Genomic DNA, 18577 nt, shown 5'->3' on the forward strand with positions numbered 1-18577 from the left:
ATAAATTTGATTTTATATGTAACAATTTTGTATTAGCCTATTAATTTGTTCATGATAGTTTGTATCTCTTGCATGTTGCGTTACTTACTAATTTAATGTATGTGACTTTTGTAATGAATATTAATGTAATTTATATTTCGAACTTTACTTTTATTTGAATTTTTTTATTTTAATATGATTAACTCAAAATAAAAAAAAAATGTATTAGTTATTCGGGGATCCCTTGTTATTATTCGGGGAGGGGATGATGATTCGCTTAAATAATTTTGACGGAAATGGAGAGAGGACGGAGACATACACAAAATATCTAAGGATAAATACGAGGAGATTGGTCCCCTCCCCTCCCCTCCCCTCCCCTCCCCATTGCCATCCCTAGAAGCAGTAGATGATGCCTGTGCCAGCGTGCAGTAGCAGTTAATGGTTTGTTTTTTTTTTTTGGGCAAGAGATAATTAGATAATTGAGTCATCTCCCCCAGTCTATAGCGTGGAAACTGGGAAATGTTGAAAAATGGAAAGAGTGGAACGCGTTGGCATATGTATGCCACAACAAAAGTAATGGGTTTTCACTAGCGATTGACTTGAAATTCCAAAACTACCCACATATTCATTCAGCAATCTCCATCACCAGTTGTAGCTTTCAGTTTTACCAATTAAACCATCAAACCCTCCATTCACAAAACCAATAAACGAAGCTTTGTCAATTCCATGAAAACAAAAACTATATACAAAAATTGATAAATAAATAAATAAATAATCAAACGTCTGTTCCATATTTAATCGAGTCAACCCTTCATCCTCCCAGCCTCTAGAGCTACAAATACATGAACCAACAAACAAGTTAATTAACAGACTGTCTTCTGGATCGCATTTGTGAAAATGCATGGAGGGAATCACTGGGGAGGATCATTGGAGATCGTTAACAGCAACTCAATAGCAGAAGGTTTTGCTGACAGTAATCACAACAGGAGTAACAACAACAACAACAACCACAGCAGCAGCAGCACGGACGACTGGGACAGAGCGGCGCTGCACTCGCAACGGTTTCATCACTTGGACGAGACGCAGCAGAGCTGGTTGCTGGGGCCTAAGGAAACTAACAAGAAGAACAGGTATGTCGATCTTGGTTGCATCGTCGTCAGCCACAAGGCCTTGAAATGGACGGTTGCGTCATTTCTTATCGCTTTCCTGGTGATTGGACTCCCCGTAATCATCGCCAAGTCGTTGCCCAAGCACAAGTCGGCTCCTCCATCTCCGGATGATTACACTCACGCCCTTCACAAGGCTCTCCTCTTCTTCAATGCCCAGAAATGTAAGTCAACGTCCTTCCCTAATTCTTTAGCTCCTCCACTTGTTGTATCATGTATGTTTGATATCAATTATAATCTCTTTCCGGAAACAAAAATCACGATTTCAGTGTTTTAGAATTTTAAAACACCTCCAGCTAAAAGTAGTGCGAGACGAGGCCAAAAAACTGCAGAGTGTTCTCGTGTTTTTAATTTTTAATTTCCATGAATTTCTTATCGTAAAATATAATGACAAACCAGTTCTTTTTCCCTCTTTTTTTTTTTTTTTTTAAGAATCGTTTTTGTTCTTTAAAAACGGAAAATGATGATGGGAAAATGAGACCAAACAGCCTCCCAGATGCTTGATTTACGCGGCTGACCTGACTGACTGTTGTTCATGGGATGCAGAATAAAATTCCGCGTGGGGTTCCTTTTTGGCCGCTTCCTAGTAGTTGTATCCTGTTTCAAAATTCCCATATCGACCGTAAAAGTCGTCTCCCTTTTAGAATTGGCAATTGTACGAGAAATATTAAAGATTTCTTTTAAAAAGATTTATCAGTTGTCGAGATTGTGATGCTTACCCTTGAATTTATGAACCATAAATATCGAAAGCGAGATGTGCCACCACGTCTTCGGATATCGCCAATCGGTTTGGAATTTGTCAATGGATCTTTTACATATCGAAAACTCACTTTCACACGTGGATTGATAATTTATTTTCTTTTATTCATGCCCCTCGAGTTTGGCCTGGTTTTGGAATTGGGTAGGTCATTTTAGGGATTTCTCTTCATAAAATTGGTCATAAAACATCAAAAATTTAAACTTATGCACTACTATGAGCTTGAGTTCTTGATTTATGTTATAAATGAGTAACAAATTAATTAGGATACCTATTTTTGTGATTTTATATCTTTAAATTAATAGATTTGATGAGTTTATATGACTAATTTTCTAGTTGGTACCTACAGTGTCAAAATTAATTTTTTTTTTGTTATTTAGCTAGAATTGATTTTTTTTTTTGGTTACATTCAAGGACAGAATAGTTATTTTGTCAATATTATGTTAAAGAATGAAAAAGTCATACATTTTGTAAACTTTAGAAGGATAATTGCAGCAGAAAAAAATTTTGGCTTTTTTTTATAAAATACAAAACATTAAGTAGTTAGTAGATATTTGGCCAAAAGAAAAAAGAGAAATAATTATGAGTAGAAAGAAAATAAGAAAAAAATTTATTTATATAATTTTTTTTAAAAGTCTAGTTTTCTTTGTAATTAATTAAAAATAGTCGTATCGCCTTTACAATGATTAAGCTTATTTCTAATAATTGTTTGCATTGCCATTAATATAACTCATTCTGTTTTGGTTTCCTTTAGAAAATGTGTAGCTGTTCATTTTCTTTTTAATTTCAATGTCCCATTTTTCAAAATTATGTTAATATTTTTAAAAATTATTGTTTAGCCACATTTCAAAACTTGGAGAGTATGGTTAATATTATGCCAAAGATTAGGGGTACCCATTAAAATAATTCCTTTTTGTTTTTTTGAGAAATCTAGTTATGCCTCTCCTTTTAATTCTAAATTTTAATGTTTGGCTGAATTAAAAACCCCAGAGGATAGTATATGTTTGCATGTTTCATTCGGTCGAAAACAATTCAGTTCACATTTTTATTTTAAAAAATTAATTGTTATAGAATAGACCTTTGGTAATATTTGAAGTACAATTCCATGTGTTTATGTAGATGAAATACGGCCATCAATAAATAAATAAATAATCAAAATATTGCTGGTTGGTTGCAGCTGGGAAATTGCCAAAGAACAATGGGATTCCATGGAGAGGAAACTCAGGATTGAGTGATGGTAACTCAACAACAGATGTGAAGGGAGGTCTAGTTGGAGGATATTATGACGCTGGAGACAACACGAAATTCCATTTTCCAATGTCGTTTGCTATGACTATGCTCAGTTGGAGTCTCATTGAATACAATCACAAATATCAATCCATTGGCGAATACGACCATATGCGAGACCTCATCAAATGGGGCACTGATTATTTGCTCCTCACCTTCAATTCCTCTGCCACCAAGATCGACAAAATCTATGCTCAGGTAAGCAGACGTTGCTCAAGTTTTGATGAGCCATACTACCCCGTAATATTGATTGGTCGAACTACTATTTTCCGAGATATTAAATAATTGTGCCACACGTGCAGTTTCTCATTAAATCATTTCTTTCTTTGTATATGTACATATAGACAAAAGTAAAAGTTTTTGTGACAAGTGAAGTGTGCAACTTGTAGGTTGGTGGGTCTCAAAATGGCACCTCAGAACCAAATGACCATAACTGTTGGCAGAGACCAGAAGATATGGATTATCCTAGACCAGTTCAAACCATAAATGCAGGGCCTGATCTTGCTGGTGAAATGGCAGCAGCACTAGCAGCAGCCTCAATAGTATTTAAAGACAACACTGCTTACTCCAGAAAGCTCGTCAAAGGTGCAAAAACAGTCTTTGATTTCGCAAGGGAGGGTGGCAAAAGAAGACCATATTGTCGTGGGAATCCTTTCATTGAACCATATTACAACTCCAGTGGATACTTTGATGAATATATGTGGGGTGCTGCCTGGTTGTATTATGCCACAGGAAATGTTTCCTATCTTTCACTGGCAACAAATTCAGGATTACCTAAGAATTCCAAGGCATTTTATAGGATTCCTGAAAAGAGTGTGCTCAGCTGGGACAACAAGTTACCAGCAGCCATGCTCTTGTTGACGAGATTCAGGATTTTTTTGAGTCCAGGTTACCCTTACGAGGATATGCTGCGGATGTATCACAATACAACTAGTCTCACTATGTGTTCTTATCTTGAACAATTTCATGTCTTCAACTGGACCCGAGGTATACATCCGCTCAAAAACCTGAAACACAGTTGATTATATAATTATGACTAATTATGTGATTTTTGATTGAATTGCTTTAGGGGGAATGGTCCAACTGAACCAGGGAAAGCCACAACCTCTACAATATGTGGCTAACGCGGCTTTCTTAGCATCACTCTATGTTGATTACTTGAATGCCTCTGGAGCTCCAGGGTTCACTTGTGGTCCCAACTTCATTACATTAGCTAAGCTTCGGAGTTTCTCAACATCCCAGGTATCCTCTTCTCTGTTCTTATATTTGGTTTAAGAATTACACATTCTGGGAAAAGCAGCCAACATTTCAATTTTCTCAGTAGGATTTGTTGGGATTTCTTGCTTCACAAGGTTTTTATATTCATATGCTAGTAGGGCAGAATCAAAATGGGTACCATTAAATCGAAATCAAATTCATTCTCCGAACTTGCTTCCAGAGTGACAATTAAATTAGTTCTTGAAAAAATCATGCTTGTTTTGTATTCACTGCACAGATTGACTACATTCTTGGGAAGAACCCCACGAAAATGAGCTATGTGGTGGGATATGGCAAGAAGTTCCCCAGACATGTGCATCACCGCGGTGCCTCAATACCCAGTGATGGCAAAAAGTATTCATGCAAAGGAGGATGGAAATGGTCTAACAACCCGAAACCCAACCCTCACAACATTACAGGAGCCATGGTCGCAGGGCCTGATCGGTTTGACAAATTCCATGATGTAAGAACCAATCATAACTACACAGAGCCGACTTTAGCTGGGAACGCAGGACTGGTTGCTGCACTTGCATCATTGACAACCAGCGCTGGCATTGGCATTGACAAGAATACCATGTTTTCAGCAATTCCACCGCTCTACCCACAGAGCCCTCCACCCCCACCGCAATGGAAGCCTTGAACCAAGACAGCTGCTACAACAAACTGGGTATTGATGTCTAGAGCTTCACTACACTCTCTCTTCCCTACAGCTTAGATTTTTTTATTTTTCATTTTTTCCTTGTTTGTACAAACAACCACATATATTCATTCTTCTGAGACAAGAGGGGTGTTTCTCATATATACATGCATTATCTTTATATTCGCTTGTGTGCATTCAGCAGGCAACTTTATTGTTGTGCTTTACGGTAAACAAAATTCTCGCAAGCAGTCTTTGTATCTTGTACGCAGTATAGCATAATTGATTTGGCCCTTCCAACAGAAGTAAGAGATCAAAAGATCGATTCGCTTTACACCAATCTTCGAGGGGAAGCTTTAATCTGGGTTTGTGCAGGGGCGGGGCGAGGATAGGGTGTGTGAAATGAAAATATATATGTATTCCTTAATATTGAGGTCAGAAGAGGTGTCTCACTCAGGCAGCTAATTTCAGAATAGAGAAACCCAATCCATCTTTTTCTAATTTATTGGTTTTGTAATGAAAAAAAGTATAATCCACCAACCACAACCCAGCCATCAACATCACCAATAGGCCACCGTTCCCACCATATATCCACCAAAACAGCAGCTAACCGCCTAACCACCACCGTAGATTTGCCACTTCCTGCCTTGATCCATCCACCTCCTCAACCAAATTACTTACCTTCATCAATTCTATCTTTCTGTACAATCACCGCCGTAATCCACTCCTCCGTTCGTCGTAACCGCCATTAGCCTCTCTGCCGCCGCTTTGTTTCAATTTGCCGATTAACTCACCCCGAATCTGACACACCACGCCGCTATCGCATTCAAAGGCCTCGATTCTCTGAGTTCCAACCACTACCGCTCAGTTTTCTGGTCAAGTTACATCGGAAGCTGTTTCCATGTATAATTACGATTTTGCCATTCTTCTATCCATTACTTCTTGTTTGATTTTTTTTTTTTAAAAAAAAAAAAAGAAAGAAAGAAAAAGATAAGAAAGTGAAAGAAGTAGTGAATTTTAAAAGATAAAAACCAACAAAGCGATTTTGGAAGAAAATGTTTCTCGTATGACAAAGCAGCTATATAACAGTTCCAGCGATCACAACATCGTGTAACGGAACTATTAGAAGTTTTTGAGAATTTATCGAGGATGATATGATTGACATTGAAGACTCAGAATTATTAGCAAAGACAGCCCATATAGTTCTATCTACTCCCACTTAAGGACAAGAAAATTGTCCTTAAATAAGAAATAGCTGAAAATTGATATAAAGTATTATTATTCGAATTGTAATATTAAGTACTCCTTCATTGCAAGTTTTATGTTTCAAATAGTTTAGTTAGGAGTGTTATTTGAGTTATCTTGTTTTAATAAATCTTAACCTAAAATCCTAACTAAACTATACTACAGCTATAAATATAACTCAAATAAGCTTATTAAAACAAGATAAATCTTAATAAAATATAAAAGACTAATTAGTTTTAAATACGTAATTTGTGATATATTTTACTATATATGCTTCCTACCTCAATCTCCTATTCTTCAAAAATAAAAATAAAAATCATTCATCCTAGAGTTAACTAAAAACAAAAGACTATCTGAAACATAAAACTGGAAGTGAAGGAGTACTTAATATTACAATTCGAATAATAATACTTTATATCAACTTTTCTTAAAACTCGAAAAGTGCCCATAGGTATGTACTTAATATAATTAAATGTAATAATATAAGTTTCGGTTTTGTGAATAAACAATGCTAAAATGACTTTGGCGTTTCTTTAAAATTTATTCAAAACTCTCTTTATTTAATTTCACATTTTCAGCTATTTCTTATTTAAGGACAAATTTCTTGTCCTTAGTGGGAGTAGATAGAACTATATGGACTGTCTTTGCTAATAATTCCGAGTCTTCAATGTCAATCATATATCACCCTCAATAACAATTGATGTCTCTTCAAGTTCAGTTTCTTGCACAATTTCAATCATATAATTAGATATAAAATTTAAATCAAGAACAGATTATATCTTTTCTTTTGAAAGATGGTGCTCATTTTAAATCTCTTCATGCCTAATTTTAGGCACCTAATTCAATTATTTTATCTCGATGATAGGTTTGCCTATGGCCAAGTCCAAGGTCTAATAAGGATTCTTGTAATTCTCCCATTTGAACATCTTAACGCCTTAAATGATCGTTTCACTGCATCCAAAATCGCTTTGTCATACGATTATAAATGATAATCTTTTTAAAATTCACTACTTTTACTTCCTTCTCTTTTTCTTTCTTTTTTTTTTTTTAAAAAAAAAATCAAACAAGAAATAATGAATAGAAGAATGGCAAAATCGTAATTAAACCGTGAAACAGCTTCCGATGTAACTTGACCGGAAAACTGAGCGGTAGTGGTTGGAACTTGGAGAATCGAGGCCTTTGAATGTGATAGCGGGGTGGTGGGTCAGATTCGGGGTGAGTTAATCGGCAAATCCTAATCCTTAAGGTACAACACCTCAATCCCGAGCCTATTTGTTGTGATTAATTACTGGTTGCATGTATATTACTAGTATTCAGATCAGAGGCAACAAGGTCTCAGGCAGACAGTTTCAGTACTCAAACCCAGAAACTTTCCGAAAATTTTCCTCTACACGTCAGTCACCATGTTCTCTTTTTCTGGTTGCTTCGGGGTCATCATCTGTATCAATGGAAATTCTCTTTTGAGGGGTAAAAAGAAGGGACAGATACTATATTCTCTCACCAATTTCAATCATAAGGATCGAAAGGCGCATTCATTAGTGAAGACAATTACCAGAAGATGGGACCTATTTCAGATTCCGTAAGACCAAATTTGTCTTTATATTTGTTTTCCTCCCCAAATTAACAGTTTCATCAGTGAAGGCCATAAAAGATGGGAGCGGTTTTGGATCAGTTTCCTTTTTATGCATTAAAATTTGCAGATATGATTCAGCTATCATTGCAAATAGCAAGAACCAGGCTCTAGGGGAGCAGAGCGGCCTGGTTGAGTTAATGGAGTGTCGGCAGCTAATGGAGCAGCCGCAATTCCTCTTTGATTCAGCAAACACCTGAAATGTGCCAGCCTTCCGGTAACTTGCTTTGCCTCCTTTGCCAGCTTGTCATATGGGGTCCATAACCGCTCTGGGAGAGAAGTAAAATAGACAAGAGAAGAATTTTGTTAGCAGATGATAAAAAAAGACGATATCAATGCAACAGTTTCATGATCATCCTAATAAAAGCTTTTCTAATACTTGTTTGAAGAAATAAAACACGGCGATTGCCAAAACAATGCTCTTGAGCCAATGGATATTATCATTGACCTAATAAACAAGTACCTGCAGCTGCTGCAGCTCGTGGCCATATGGTTTGCTGAATATCCGATGCATCAACTGTTTCACCCCACATGCATACTTCACCACCTATAACTAATTTCTGCTGCTCGGATTTTGTGATATTTGTAAGTGGTTCGTTCATATAGAATTGTTCCCACGTGGTATCCAAGTGGTCCAAATACCACTTATCCTGGTTGCTTACAATGCACCTTAATCCAGCTGCAACAACTCTCTGAGCAACACCACCACCAAGCCTATGCAAATTTTAAGCAGAAATTAATCTTTCTGAACACCATTTTGTGATCTATGAAATATTTGATTTCAAGTTCATAATTTGCAAATGAGATTTACATTCCATGAAAAGAAAACACTAGCAAATCAAATTTATCAATCATATCTGGAATAATTACCCATGGACCATTAGTGAACAAAAAATTTATGATGTTTTTGTACATCTAGTGAAATTTTTAAGAGTTAAATATTTAGTCACAAAAGTGGACAACATTTTTAAACTAAGTTTATAATTTTAAGCCTCTCTGCGAAGGGTTGGTAGAGAGAGGTTGCTCTTAAGTGCAAGCAAACACCATAGATTGGATACAATTCTTTGTAAAAGCAATGCTACCACAAGGTTCAACCAGAATCTTGGTACTTTTTCTGAACATTTTATCGACAACAAGGAATACTGGAGTTTATATGACATGAGTATTCTTTGTCAGGTTAGAAAAAGATCGAGAAGAACATACCAGTTGTGAACCACTGTTTTTGGGCTCAATTTATTGCCAAAGTTGTTGAAGGTCTCTTCCCTGACATATTTCATCTCCATGATTGGAAAAACATAAAAACCACACGATTGACTATAATCATCATTCATAAAATCCATACCAGTTTACAATTTCGTATCCATGCGAAAGAGCTATTTTCTGGGCTTGCAACACAAAGTACTGATAAGCTTGAGATTCATTCATAGAATGCTCTTTTAACCTGCACATTGCAGCAGTTAAGAATCTAGTAAGTCTATTGTATGTTAGGCTATGACTAGAGTTCCAAATAAAGTCCAACCTAATCTGAATAAAACAAAATAAGAAACATCAAAGTCCAGAATATACAATAAACTATCCCAAATTAAGGGAATTATGAAGAACGAGTGTGCCTATGACAAATTGACAACCAAGTACCCAATAGAAGATCAGTTAAACCTACATATCTGAAAATAACCACCATCTATAATCAAATTTTCAGCACAAAAATTGTGATAAACACGAACTTAAAATCCAAAACCAGATGGATTTGTTTTTAAGACGTTCCTTGCAGCTAAGGTTGTTACGACATAGTAGGACAAGATCTTAAGGTTATTACCATTTTGATACATGAGGAGTCAATGTCCAGCAACCTGAACGAAATGATGAAAAAACAATAAATTATCAATAAAACATTATCATATTTGGTCAATTATTACAAAAGTCAATGAAATAAGCAAATCATTTACATAGCAAGAACAATAACATCTTACAAAAAGAGAAATTAATCAAAGCAGGATATGAATAGCATTTCTGCTGCAGTAAAACAACAATATCCGCAATCAAGGTCATGAACATAATGTTGTATTATGCGCTATTCATAATGCTAGAACTGGGTTCTATAATTAAAGGTACTGCACTAATATGTTCAGTCGAATGAATCAATCTCTGCAGACAAGAACAATGTAAACTGACAGATATCAACTCCATTAAATAGAGAACATTAGACTGGATACTAACAAAATGACACATATTTAAGGAACATGGAAAATCAACCAAATCATTCACCTAATTAGTAAACTTGATAAATATCAATACAGGAAAAAAAAATTTATAAGGGATTTTTCAAAGTTTCTTTTTCTTTCATTTTATTGTATTAAAAGATTACAAGAATTGGATTGTTGAACTTTGCACTTCATGGCAGGACCAAAATTTTTAAGATGATTAAAATGTCTGAATATACTATTCAATCTCAAATTATCCTTCGTCACACTGCACCTTCTCAAATTGCCACATTTCATACCTTGTCCTTTTTAATTTTTATCCTTCGTGTTATCTTAAAAAATCAGCAAATTGAAGAAGCATTGAACTGAAATTATACATGGTACTACAGATAATAACAATACCAATATTGCAAGAGTGAATTACAATAAAGAACTTACTTGTATTAACTTCATCACCTCCCAAATGAACAAACTTATATTTAAAGACTTTGCTGAAATCTGAGAAACAAAAGTTTCGGTAATGTTAGATTGTTGATTCCCACTTTTCATTTGAGTTTAAGCATATTAATTTAGAGAGAAAAAAATTAATATTGTTATAACATAAAGCAACTGTGTTCGGAAAGGAAGAAGTGATATTACCTGAAAGTATCCCATCTATCACCTTAAATGTGAATTCATTGCTGACATCAAGCGGCTCCTGACAGTCCTTCGATGGCCACAAAGAAGGATAGCCCTTGCCCCTAAACATTAAAACTTACCCATAAAACCTAATACAAGGACACTGTAAAAGCTTTTCTTCGCTACACCATGTTAAAAGTTATTAACCATATTAAAAAAGTGATGCAATAGACATTACACAACCAAACATGAGTCAAACAGCAACTTAGGGACGAGATTCTTCTTTTTCTTTTGCTCAACCCATGTGCATTGAGAGTATTCAACTATCTCAGATCTTACTTATATTAATTTTTGAACAAAAAGTATATCATCTGACATAGGATAAATACTGTTGTAAGAATGGATTTGTCATTATTACCAAGAGAGAGCATGCCCAGGCACATCTAGTTCAGCTAATACATTAATTCCTCGTTTCTGAGCATAACTGCACATAAGTTGATAATCAATATGTTAGAGATATAGAAACAAGGAGAAAGTAAGCGGCGCAAACAAGTCACAGAGCACATGCCTCACAATTTCAGCTGCATCAGCCATTGTATATCTTTCAGAAGTCGAATAAGCACCATCCCATAGTTTTGGATAAGAAGGTATCTCCAGAGGAAAAGATTGTGTATCCACAATGTGCCAGTGCAACACATTCTGCATGAAAACAAGAACTAATAATGTGCAGAGACCAATTTCCAAAGCTGTTATCTATTACTAAACTACTTGCTTCCTCCAATCACAAGAATATGCTCACAATTGTCAGTTGATGCCAGCAAGAATATTATTTGTTGTCAGATGAAATATCAGATATATCCTCGATACCAGTTCTGTCAGTTCTAGATTACATACCAGTTTTGCGTAGGCCATAGAGTCAATAACATTCTTGATTATCGGCAATGGTTGGTAATGTCGAGATGTATCTGCAGAAAATTTCAATTGAAATCGGATAAGTCATATTTGTTTGAAAAAAAAAAAAATTCACTAGCTACTTGAAGGAAGCTATATTCGGCTTCTTCATAGAATTATGATGAGAAAAACAAGCAGGAGCAAATGGTCATGCCGTTTATGCAGTCAAGTGAACCCAATACAATTCCCATTTACTAATTCATAAGATAAGTTGTTTGATAGCAAATACTTTGAAGAACTACATCTTAACACGACCCTAATTACACTGGATGACTTAAAGAGGTTTAATATAAATATTGACCTATAAACAGATAACATTTTCTCAGACATGTCATTAGGACAGTTTAAGAAGCTTCTCACCAATTAAGAGCCCTCGAAAAGAAAACCTTGGCTGATCATTTATGATCCAGGGAGTCATCAGAATTTCTATTACCCGGGAACTGAAGTTGAATTGGCATAGCTGGCTGAATGTCTACAGAACATGCAAATAAGAATATTTTAAGAATTACAAAACTTGTTTAGAATGTCAAAGCATCATTGACATTATCATAAATGAAAGCACCTAACCTGAAGACCATGCAAAGCCCCATAAACTGTCTGTGCCTGCATTGTTCATAGTAAATTTTAGTTGATCAAAGACTTACCGATTAATAATAACAAATACAATCTGATATCCTGACCAACTAAAAAATATATTCATTTTATACCAGATCAAGCATAATAAGACATAATGCACATCCATTATAAAGCAATCACCAATAACTATGTCACAGACATACTATATTAAGGCTGCTTTTGCTGGGTGATGTGTGTGTGTGTGTTTGTGTGTATATATGGTAAAGATTGACAGCTGCAGCAGTTTCTCTAACAATCCCGTCATAGAATGGTATCAACAAATGCCTTATTCTTGTGTCGTGAAAGAACAGGGTAAAATCTACATAGTTGCAACCAATAAACCACAAGAAAGGACGTAATGTTCATGAACATTTAACTGCATTCATATGAAAAAGCAGTGCATTGTCTACAAGCTTCACTTGAGCATTTACCAAGAAAATGCAGCAAAAAGCAGAAGACAATCTGTCAAGTACATTCCACGGTTAACAAAATCACATCAATAGAAGATCATTTTGTCTCTAGAGATTGATTATACAATCTTTCAATGTCAAATACACAATCCTATGTTGTTCAAAGTGATTGCTCTGGTGCTTAAGTGATGTACTCTTCCAAACTCCTAAACTGGATAAGATTTAAAACTATATTTCCTTGAAGGTATTTACCTTAAAGAATTAGGTCATAACATGTAGACAATTTTTTTTTTAATTGAACATGGACATTAGCCTTTTGGCTCTATTGTTAAGACACTTAGTGACAGCCATATTTGAATAGAAAAATGAAAGCATTTCAGATATTTGCTTTGCAAATTGTGGTCAGTGTTCTTGTCACAGGAGTCAACTTAAAGTCTCCTTTTTTTTTTTTTAAATTTCTCCTTTTCTTTTATTGCTACACCTGATTAATGGCAAAAAGTATGAAAAGGATCGGTAAGGCCTACCTCAAGATGTGCATAAGTTGGCTTATCAGGTGAAGGGACCAATAACTTGTAAGACTCATCGATTCCATATTGTAACTGCAAAGGACACAAGAATTATCAAGCAATGATGTAAACGTTTTTGTTAGTAAAGTAAACAAACGTTATATCAGATGAAAAAACAAGGATCATTTTAATTTAATGGACACAAACACAGAAGAAAACTACATTAATCTGTAACGAAAAGACAAAAATATTGTACAAGCAAAGGTCAAAACCAACTGAAATTAAAAGCCCACCAAAAAAATAAATAATCTTATTCGCATTTTAAAGCAAAATCATTTAACAAAGAAATAAAAAAACTCATTATACGGAACAGAGAAGAAACAAGCAATGAGTTAGCTTATGGTTTCATACAATCAAAATTGAATCTCGATTCACTGTACAAGAAATCTAAGACAAATGGGTAATCAAAGATAATGAAGAAGAAACCAAGCAATGAAATTAACAAATACCTCGTCTTTCGTAGATGAAATGAAAACGCTCAAGCCCTGAAGAACTCTGGATTGATCAAGCTTAGACGTATCACCATCAACAACATGAGCCCCCTTAACAACAGCAAGAAACCTTGAGAACCCATCTTTCAAAATCCCAGAAGCATCTTTGTACTTGCCCCCCTGCCTCATTATCTTAAAATCCTTTCCCACATAAAGACTCTTATGGCCATGACTCACGGATAGCGGCATTGGCCATATCCTCACCCCATGTTCACCAATACCATGAGCACCCTTTATCCCTACCACTTGAACAAGAAACAACACCAAATTCAAAACCCAGAAAGCTCCCATTACTCTCCTCTCCGTAACACCCAAAACCCACATTTTGCTTCAAGGAATGTTATGTCACAACTTACACATTTATGCAGTTGCAGAGGTACAGTTTGTATTATTAAAGTTGTTAATTTATATATATAATTAGTGGAAAATGAAAAGAATCTTGAAGCAATGTAGAAAGAGCCGTGCGAATAGGGATTACGAATTTAAGGCAATAAATGCTTGGCTCATCCCTTTGTTGTTATTTTACTTACTTATTGTTATTATTGTTAGTTCATGAATTATTCTCAATAAAGACACAACGATTTTTGGACTTGTTTTTTTAATTTTTATTTAATCAACTATAATTTTACTTTGTTTAGCTACCTAATATTGTTTGATCAATCTTATCCGTTGATTTTTAAAGTGGGCATGTGTTTAATGTTTGGGACCACGTAACGTGCATGGTTTATGATTTGAGTTAAAAGTTTTTTCTTTTACCATTAAAATTTAAAATATAATCAATTGCGTGATTTCTCTGTTTTTGTTGGTATCTCCCGCCAAAGTGGTGTATTAACCCGCCGAAAAGTAGCATTTGACGTGGTCCCCACTTAGTGATACCGATATGGACCGTTGATTTTTGATCGTAATGAAACACGTTACTGGGTAAGGATTCGGGAGTGGACTAAAAAAGTTAGCATTGCGAAATGGATTAAATTGTGACCATATAGTTTCAAATTTCAAGTATATTTATTTTATATAAATTTAATGTAACATAAATTCATTAGTTTAATTAAAATATATGAGTAAAAAATATTAATTTTAATTAAATAAATTATGTCACGTTAATTTATATAAATTAAATTTTTACAACCATAAAGTAAAAGGATTTGCTACGTTATGAAACGTCACTCAATTGCATTCATAAGACTTGGAATTTACCTAAAGTGGGTCATTCCTTTCAAGCTTTTGCATTTGCTTGTTGACCAACACCTAACCCTAAAGCAGCTGTTTATGTATTATTCTGTGAGGAATTTTTGTTATTCTTTTTTTTTTCTTCTCCCTTTTCTCTTACTTTAAGATTTCGTACAAACTTCTTCTTTGAATTTCTTGGAGCATATTTTAAATTTTTCTTCAAGGATGAAGTCGCTGACGCGGGGATCAAGGATAGCCTCAGCATGGTTTTAAATGCAATTTTGGTAAAATTGTAAACTGTAATTTAAAAGCAAATTGGACTTTTTAAAATCCAAATAACAAAATTTTTTAAATGAATTTAATAAAAAAATAAATAATTTTAATAAACGTTTCAAATTTGCGACCGAAAACTATGCAATACGTAGCAACAATGGTTGGATGTTTCAAAGAGTTAATATACACTTTGAGTCTTTATATATTTTATGGTAATGAGCTATTGTCTATTCATCAGTTTCTTTATGGCAGCCAATTTTGCTGCAGATTCTATGGCGAAACTTGCTTGTTCCTTACCCCTTGGACTTCATGTCATTGAAACTCCCCCCGAGGATCTTGGTTATTGGTTATGTAATGATATATATGGGATCTCTATTTTCCGTTCTGTTTTAGCCTAGTTTTATTAGGCTCCAATGTATCAAAAAAAAAAAAAATACACTTTGAGTCTTTGATCCTAAGATGTGATGTTGTGTTGAAAAAAATATATATATTATATTATACACGCGATTTGCCGTTCGAAGTGTGATGTTTTTTTTTTCTTTTCTTCATGCCATTTCGGATCGGTCCAAATAAGTTATAATAGTATATTTATTAAAGTCCATTTTGGAGCACTGTGAACAACTTTTAAAAATAATAAATATGGGATTTTCTTAAGTTATATTTTTTATAATTTACAATTCAACTTTTTTAGTGTAAAACTGATTAATAAAATAATGGGAATCGGGTGAATCAATAGTGAATTTTATTTAGTTGTCACTACTATTAAATATAAGTTAAGAATATCCATAAATATAATAATATGTAAATAAAAAAAATCATGTAGAAATGTTTATGGTCACATGAAAATTAGAAATAATAAAATGAAAAATTATCATTGTACCACATTTTTTTGCCTTACATTCATCTAACCACCACAAAATTTTAACATATTCTCTACACCACCTTTCTTTCTAAATTTGTATCAATTAACAACTTTTGCACTAACACCGTTAAATAATTTAAAAAATAATAATTTTACTCCTAAATAAATTAAAAGATCATTTTATTTTATAAAAATTTGAAAATAAAAATTATAATTATAAAAATACCCATACATTTAATAAAGAAATAAACCCAGAAATAAGAATTTTTATTTTTTAATAAAAATAATTTTAATAAAAAAATTATAATTATAAAAATATTTGTAAAATTTTGGAATTTAATAAAAATCCCCTAAATTATTAAAATTTTGGAATTTATTTTTTAATAAATAAATTCAGTTATTTTAATAGAAATAATTATTAAAATTTTGCAAAATCTAAATTTAATAAAAATCAAATGAGTTGTTATTTTGGATTTATTTTTTATTAAATTTAGAAGTATTTTTATAATTATAATTTTTTATTTTTTAAAATTTTTATAAGATAAAATTATCTTTTAATTTATTTAGGGGTAAAATTATCATTTCGTTTTATTTAACGGTGTTAGTGTAAAAATAATTAATCGATACAAATTTAAAAAAAATGATGTAAAAAATATGTTAAAATTTTATGGTAATTAAATGAATATAAAGTAAAAGGAAAGTGGTGCAATGATAATTTTCATAATAAAATTATACAATTGATTAGTGTTTATTGATTGTGAGAATCTTCTATGTTGAATTTAATTATACGAACAACTTTGACTCCAAACAATGCCAGCCAAACACCATGTCCAAGCGGGCAACCGTTCTTTTACCAAATTGCCACTCAACCTGCCCGAGCTAAATGGATTTGCTATCCTTACCCAATCCCATATGAGATTCGCATTTATTTATTTATTTATATTTAATTTTCAAGGCAACTTGATCTGAAAACGACAACGTGCTTGTGCGGGCCGATGCGGCAGCTTCAGAGCCCCTCCAAAATTAAAATTTCATGTCTTATTTTATGAATCGTGATGAAAGTTTGAAAATGTTTTTTAAATAATATTCTTTAAATAAAATTATTACTCTCTCATTTTAATTTTTTTAAAAAATAAAATTTCCTTCTTCAAATAATATTACATTATTTTTTAAATCATCATTATTAAATGGAGAGAAATAATATAACTATATTTTTGGAACAATGGAAGATAATTAAATTTAATGAAAAAATAATTTGATTAAAATAATATAAACTTATTTCTATATGAAGATTTTTTGTGAGAGCTTAATATTTTCACTCTTCTAATTTCTCACATACATAAGTAAATAAATATTTAAAAAATAAAATTAAGTGAGTCTTTTGGTGATACTTTAAGAAGTCTGTGAAATTCATATCTTAAGTGATATTGAGGATTTTAATAATTGTGCCTTGACCAATTTGACATTCATCTGTTGGATAATAAAATATTAATTTTATATCATTTAATAAATAAATGACACATAACAATTGAGATTTAAGTTAAGACTTAACTATTGAGATCATTAATAAATAACAGCAATCCTAATATTATTTTTATTTAAACAAAATAATATGATACATGAAGCCTAAATTGATTTTTTTTAGCCACTAACTTTCATTCCGTAATTAACTAAATAAATTTGTTTGAAAACCATATGACTAGACCCCTAAATTTATTAGTAGATAGCTAAATAAGGATATGTCTACAACGTTGTCCATGTGAAGTATAACTTTCCCAATATAAGTTGAAGATTCTAGTTTTTTGTTGTGAAATACAACATCTACAATTTTCGTTTTGAACCCTGAGTTTTTGTGCGTCTACACAATAAATCATATATTGAAGACAGAAGAAAATTTATGGGGTTTAACCAAGAACTTCAAGTTTTTAACAAAAATGTCAGAGGTTATTACTTAATACAGGTTTAAGATAGTCATTCTCATCAAATAATCACTTAATTCGCTGAATGATTGATAAACCTGTTCTAAATCAAATAATATGGCTATCAAAAGCAACCTAGAGAGTTTTTTTTTTTCACAAAATTAATTGTTTGACAATAGAAGGGAAACAATATTTTGTCATTCTGCGAATGAAAATGGTTACCTTCGCCAATCGCTGCTTCGCATCAGAAGTCTTCAGTGTCTTATTACATCTGTCGAAAAATGAATTTTGGGCCAAAGTGTTAGTGGACTTCCCTGGGAAAGACATGGCCCAGAGAAAGCCAGTCCTATGCCAGGAGAACTGTGATAGCACAAAAAAGGGAAAATGAAAAAACGGGGTGTGGAAAGCATTACTCTTCAAGATCTGCAATAGCGACTGGAGCATGCAAAATGAGGATTTGAACGAGCAACTTTCACCAAAGTATGCAAATTTACAAGGATCCGGCTACGGTGCAATTATAATATCGTGCTATAATTATATTCA

At 33.3% G+C, this 18577-nt stretch overlaps 2 protein-coding genes across 2 annotated transcripts; one reads left to right on the plus strand and one right to left on the minus strand.

Annotated features, from left to right (window-relative positions):
- Positions 1-499: 499 nt before the first annotated feature.
- On the plus strand, positions 500-6043 carry LOC18050607 (endoglucanase 12). The gene is made up of 5 exons (XM_006448453.2): positions 500-1309; positions 3080-3387; positions 3579-4176; positions 4259-4431; positions 4685-6043. The coding sequence occupies exons 1-5, from the start codon at positions 877-879 to the stop codon at positions 5084-5086; spliced, it is 1914 nt and encodes a 637-aa protein (XP_006448516.1). The 5' UTR covers positions 500-876; the 3' UTR covers positions 5087-6043.
- Positions 6044-7404: 1361 nt separating this feature from the next.
- Positions 7405-14237, minus strand: LOC18050608 (beta-hexosaminidase 3). Its single transcript, XM_006448454.2, has 14 exons — positions 13769-14237; positions 13278-13352; positions 12296-12331; positions 12089-12200; positions 11672-11742; positions 11346-11476; positions 11196-11261; positions 10799-10899; positions 10598-10657; positions 9775-9808; positions 9301-9399; positions 9162-9221; positions 8422-8672; positions 7405-8227 (listed from the first exon to the last, which is right to left on the minus strand). The coding sequence occupies exons 1-14, from the start codon at positions 14132-14134 to the stop codon at positions 8043-8045; spliced, it is 1647 nt and encodes a 548-aa protein (XP_006448517.1). The 5' UTR covers positions 14135-14237; the 3' UTR covers positions 7405-8042.
- Positions 14238-18577: the final 4340 nt, after the last annotated feature.

This window comes from Citrus clementina, unplaced genomic scaffold (genome assembly GCF_000493195.1).
Source record: "Citrus clementina cultivar Clemenules unplaced genomic scaffold, Citrus_clementina_v1.0 scaffold_2, whole genome shotgun sequence".
NCBI classification, from domain to species: Eukaryota; Viridiplantae; Streptophyta; class Magnoliopsida; order Sapindales; family Rutaceae; genus Citrus; species Citrus x clementina.